Genomic DNA, 6043 nt, shown 5'->3' with positions numbered 1-6043 from the left:
GGAGCTTTGACAGTAATTATTGGAATTAATCCATATTTTGTAGTTTGCCCGGCCGAGTCAAGTGGATCCAAAGTATTACCTATAAATAATAAGATTCAATCATAACACACAATCACATAAAAAAGTTATAATCAGGAATTTAAAAAATAATCCTAAAATCAAAAATTGTTGCAAGTACTTATTACATTTTGAAAAAGCATATCTTATTCAAAAATAATCTTAGAATTTTTTATAATACACCATTTTAAAGTAAACAGAATAAGCGTTCTTTTCTATTATATAATATGTACCTAAATGTAGAAAAAAAAGTTATAATGGAACATTAAAAAAATAATGGTAAAAAATATAAAAACTCGTTAAATGTATAAAATCTTGAAAAAGATAACCTCTTTAAAAGAAGTCGTACAACATTATATAGTAGAACATTTTAAAGGTAATTGATTTCTATTCCTCTTACATGTACCATTGCATATGCCTAAAGTTACGTAGAAAACAGGTACAGAACAATATTTGCAAAATAACAAGGAAAATTGCCCAAAATTGCTGTGAGTGGCGAATTTTGAAAAATTACATTTCGAAAACTGTAAATCCTAATGACCTCGACCAAACATCATTTTAAAGAGAAAATATGTAAGTTTATTTTCTGTGAAGCAATGTCTATACCTATATCCCCGTGGACAAAAGTTATGGGACAAAAAACAAAATTTCTTTCTTTTGGGTTTCTTTGTGCTTTTTCTTTTGAATATATTTTTGTAAAAAAAAGTATCTTTGACTTCAAAAAGTTATATTTAGATAGGAAATTTAACCAGAAACAATTTTTATGTAGACGTGTTTGTACCAAAAGTGCACCCATCTCCCAAAAACGCACCCCTTTAAATGGTAGCACTGTGTACGTCATTATCGGTCTTATTGTTGATTTATATATCCTAGTATTCGTTTCATTTCCTGACGAAATCATCAAAAGCATCAACAAAAGAAGATAATACAGAATGGGAAACAAGGAAGTAAAAATACGTCAAGAATTTGTAAAGCCAGTGTAAGACCAATAATGACATATGCATCAGAAACAAGACTCGGCATAGCCACAACACAAAGGTTACTGGAAACGACAGAGATGAGAGAACTAAGAAGAATGACTGGAAATACACTGAGAGATCGAAAGAGGAGTGAAGACATTAAAAGAAAATCTAATGTACAATGTATAAACGAATGGACACCAAATAGAAAAAAAAGAATGGAATAACCACAAATGAGTGGCGCATACAATATTCCAGCTACAAAATCTCTGATATAGTCGGTTCGCTAAATTCAGACACAACTGGCTAGTGATTTTAGTAGGTCATTTTTTGTTTTTTGCCAATTTTACAATAATTGGCAAAATTACTGACTATTTAGTAATTATTAACAATTTAGTAATTATTATTTTGCCAATTTTTCCAAATTGGCAAAATTACTTATTAAGATCACTAGCCAGTTGTGTCTGAGTTTAGCGAACCGACTATATGAGTAGTACGTGGCGCGAAAATGTATTTTAATTTTGATGCCAAGCAAAATTCTAGTTTTAAAAAGGTTGTTTCATAATATTTGCTCAATTTGAACTAAAACGCGCCACAAAAGAGTAACTTTGATACAGTGTGAATTTTGAAACTCTTTTGTGGCAAATTTAGCAAATATTATGGATAAATCTTTTAAAATAAAACTAGAATTTTGTTTTTCATCAAAATGAAAATACATTTTTGCTCCACGTAATATTCATATAAGATTTATTATAGCTGGAATATTGTATGCGCCACTCATTTTTTTCTTGTATCAGTAGATTTTCAAAGTTATTTATAAATTAAATGTATGAAGTTAAATGCAATGTTTCTCGATTACACGTGAAGCTTTATAAATGCTCGCCTTTGTCGCATTATCTCCAAAATGATCTAGTCTCCATCGAATGTACACTAGATTTTTTTCTATTCGAAATAGATTGAAAAAAAAATATATTGGGATATCCGGTAAATGAACTCGTATTGCCCGTTGCCAGGTTAAATTTAGCGTCGTAGCCACTACAACTACATAAACCATTTCGGGAATAATCGTTAATTTTATTATACTTTTGTAGCTTAATAACTTCTAAACGGCTTAACCGATTTTGATCACTAAACATGAGTTTAAAACGTATTGACAAGTACTATCTGACGAATCTAAGGTTAAGTATGATAACTGAAGCTATTACAGGAATTATTGAGCTTGAAAAACCGTTTTTCACATAGGAAATAGATTTGATCATACTTATGAATCCTATAACTTAAAAATTCGAATTTGCCCGTATATGAGGTATACACCGTCAGATTCCTCTAGAGTCCTTCTACAAACGCTCAGTTATTGGCGCAATTCGTAGGTTGAAATTTTGAGTAATTGTCGAAAAACCAAAATTTTCAAAGTTTAGTTTTTCAGTTTTTCGACGATACTGAGCCGTGTTTATGTCTGATCCTGACGGCGTAAACACCATTTGAAAGCCTAACTCAACACTCTTGATCTGGTGTATTTTAGGTACTCGTATCTCTTCTTGAACCGAAGATATATACCCCAAAAAAGATGCCGTTTTGTACCTACCAAGTCCTATAGCTGGCTTATGGGTGGTCAAAAGTCACAAACTACACCGGTTTTGAATCGGCCCTGACCCCCTCTTCAAACATAGAAAAAAAATTCAGATCGGTTTAACTTTTCCAGCCACATACATACATACATATCCACAAACATTTTCCCTTTTTTAAATAGAAATTGAGTCATATTTCTGAGCTCGGTAACTTTTGAATGGTATAACCGATTTTCAAAATTAGACATGTGTTGGAAAGGTAATGATTAGTACTATTAGAAGCCGTAAAGGTCGGACTTAAATTTTCGAAGTGTTTGGGAGTTTTGGGGACGAGAACGAAAAACATGCCCTAAATAGGAAGGGCCATAAAATCCACACCTTTGGACCAAAATAGGTGGTTGATATATGAATGGGTGAGTCTTTTGCTAAACTTTAAGATGGGATCAAATCACAATTTTCAATTCCGTCAGATTTAGAAAATCGAAAATTTTGTGTATATATAGTGTCGCGTGTAGGGGGGTGTGGGTGTGCGCCACTGGCGAGACTGCAGTTATCTGGTAATAAACGAATGGACACCAAATAGAAAAAAAAGAATGGAATAACCACATAAGCAGAATAGGTGAGACTCGTGTGGTCAAAATAGCAAGAGATAAATCACCAATCGGTAGAAGTATCGGCCGACCGAGCAAAAGCTGGAGTGAGGTATCACTGCGCCAAGGAACAAAAAAAAGTACTTATAAAGAGGAAGAATGAGAAGAAGCATGCAGAAGACAAAGATGATTAGTTAAAATAATAACATAACATAAAAATTACATTTGTTATTTTATTTTTATTCAGTATCGTAGCGGATGTGGAAGTTGATTCTTTAGGTTAATCCTAGGCCGTTGATTTATAACCCTGAATGATAAATAAGTACATTATATAGATTCTCTTTATAAGTTTGCAAGTTTAAGAGTATTAATAGTAGAGATTTAGAGTCCACGTATTAAAAATAAATAATTTTTTACTGTGTTTTTTGTCTTTGTAAAGAAGTATTTTTTTACTTCTAAGTTGTCTTTTACGGTTAAAAAATTGTTAACTTATTCCTTACTTTATGAAAATTAATGCATACAATTAGTAAAGTTCCGATAACTAACAAAAAAATAACCATGGACAACGAAAGACATCATCCGCTTCTCCGGGACCTTGCCCCTTCTTTCTCTTCTTTTATCTCACCTTATAAAAGGTAAAAGTTGCCCCCCGCGCCACTCTAGTGTTGTGCCTACATTCACGAACATGACAATTTTAAGAAATGTGAGTACCACATGCACCAATTTTGGTTTAAAATTTTTAAAAAGTTGTGATGGTGGAGGTGATTGAAAGTGTACCATATGTGGGGAGGGGTAGTTTTTGGATAGTGAAATACTTTTACGATGTTATAATGCCCCCAATTGTTAATTTTGACGATTTTATTCATTTTTAATTATTTTAATATTTTATTTATTTTATTTTATATCATGTTTTGGTAAATTTTTAGTTTACATAGTTTTTAAAATCCAGATTATTATTAAAACTAAAATATTTGATTATAGTACTTTATGGTTAATTTGAAATATCTGCATATATCGGTATCTAACAATAGGCCTGGATCCCGGGTACCAAAAAAGTTTATTAATGGCAAGCTGAAAATTTGTTAATAGCTTAACAGTGTCTAGTCGGACAAACTTTGACGTACGGGAACACTGGAACAGGGGATGTGCAACGTGATTTTAATTGTGGAACTCATCCTGACAAGTTTATGATTGTGAAAACTAGCAGGTTGTTTTTAAGTTTTTTCAATAGCAAACTTTATGTAATATATGAAAACATGTTTGTCCGACAAATATGTTGGGCATTTTAATAAGTCCGATTCGTAGAACATGTCAAATGACAGGAATTATGTTGGTGATAAATAGCAGTCTGATTTTTGCATGAGGGTTTAATGAAAGGGTAACAAATCAATTGGAAGTTCTATCCGACAAAGTACATGGGACGTTTTTGTAGTCTGACGTTCGAAACCTGTAACCTGTTCCACAATTAAAACTTCCCCTGTTCCAGTGTTCCCGTGTATCAAAGTTTGTTCGACTAGACACCGTTAAGCTATTAACAAATTTTCAGCTTGCTATTAATAAACTTTCTTTGGTACGCGGGATCCAGGTCTATTACATGAAAAGTTTTCTGTACTCGTTTCCAAACTAATTTTGTCATTCATTATTAGTTTGATTAGTACTTTTCACCAGTTCATTGAAATTTTATTGTCCAATTCACAATGGTCGATTTATGATAGTAATCTCAAAAGTGATCTTTCAAATTATGCCAGTTCCAAGGTATACTAATTTGCTGATACCCTATTTAATATAGGAGTTTCAGCTCTCATAACCAACCTCAGCACTTCTTCTTTTTTTCTCTCTCTGTCACTCTTCTATTAGTTCATTGACGGATTGATACCTCTATTGAAGGTTATCAACCTATCTGTTGTGCGGTCAACCAACACGTCTTCTACCTTTAGTGGCCTACATTCTAGTTGTCTGATTTTTCCATTCTTTTCTCCTGTTTAATTTTCACTTGTTTATAACCAATCCATTACATTTCCATCTTGTATCTTCACTTCTCTTTCGGTATCTCGGCTTATTTGCTGTAATTATTTTCAGTACTCTCATCTCAGCTGATTCAAATACCCTTTATATTATGGTTGTATCTGTTCATGTTTCTGATGTGTACATTATTGGTCTTTCTCTCTACCTCCAATGATGCTATAGTCCAAATCGAGCCTTGACCTCTTCCAAAATATGCCTACAACCTTATCACTCACTCCTCTTGATTCCATTTGTTTCTGGCCAGGGCTTTCACTTCTTTCCATGTTAACCCATTGTCTTCTAGCTCTCTGGTAATATTTCTTTTCCAGGATGTTATTGGTCTGCCTTGTTTTCTTTTTCCAGTTGGTTGGTAATCCAGGGCTTGTTTGGTTACATCATCTTCATTTTTCCTTAATGTGTGTCCAATAAACTTCCATTTGCGTCTGTTTATCGTTTTGGCTATCGGCTCTTGATTAGTTTTTCTCCAAAGTTCCTTGTTACTTATCCGATTTGGCCAATATATTTGCAATATTCGTCTAAGGCATCTATTTACAAATGTTTGAACCTTTTGTATAATCTTTTTCTCTATTTTCCAAGTTTCTGCTGCATATAGCAAAATGCTCTTTACATTTGTATTAAATATCCTGATTTTGGATTTGGTTGTTAATTTATTGGACTCCCATGTTTTCTTCAGCATATAGAACGCATTTTGGGCTTTAGTTATCCTTCCATTAATTTCCTCTTCTATTCCACCGCTAGCGTCAATTATGCTTCCCAGATAGCAAAACTTCTGTACATTTTCTACTTCTTCTCCTTCAATGAATATACCCATTTCTCTTTCCGTATTTATCTTCATAAGTTTGGT

The 6043-nt window shown here is 32.9% G+C and overlaps 1 protein-coding gene across 1 annotated transcript in view; it reads left to right on the top strand.

Moving 5' to 3' along the window:
• The first annotated feature begins 3734 nt into the window (after positions 1–3734).
• LOC114325833 (uncharacterized) overlaps positions 3735–6043 on the top strand; it is a 51986-nt gene continuing 49677 nt past the window's right edge. Inside the window, exon 1 of the mRNA XM_028273962.2 lies at positions 3735–3877. Within this exon, the coding sequence (XP_028129763.2) occupies positions 3860–3877 (18 nt within the window). The 5' untranslated portion in view covers positions 3735–3859. The remainder of the gene's footprint in view (positions 3878–6043) is intronic.

Source organism: Diabrotica virgifera, chromosome 4 (genome assembly GCF_917563875.1).
Source record: "Diabrotica virgifera virgifera chromosome 4, PGI_DIABVI_V3a".
Taxonomy (NCBI): domain Eukaryota; kingdom Metazoa; phylum Arthropoda; class Insecta; order Coleoptera; family Chrysomelidae; genus Diabrotica; species Diabrotica virgifera.
This window is presented reverse-complemented; position numbering and strand designations above follow the sequence as displayed.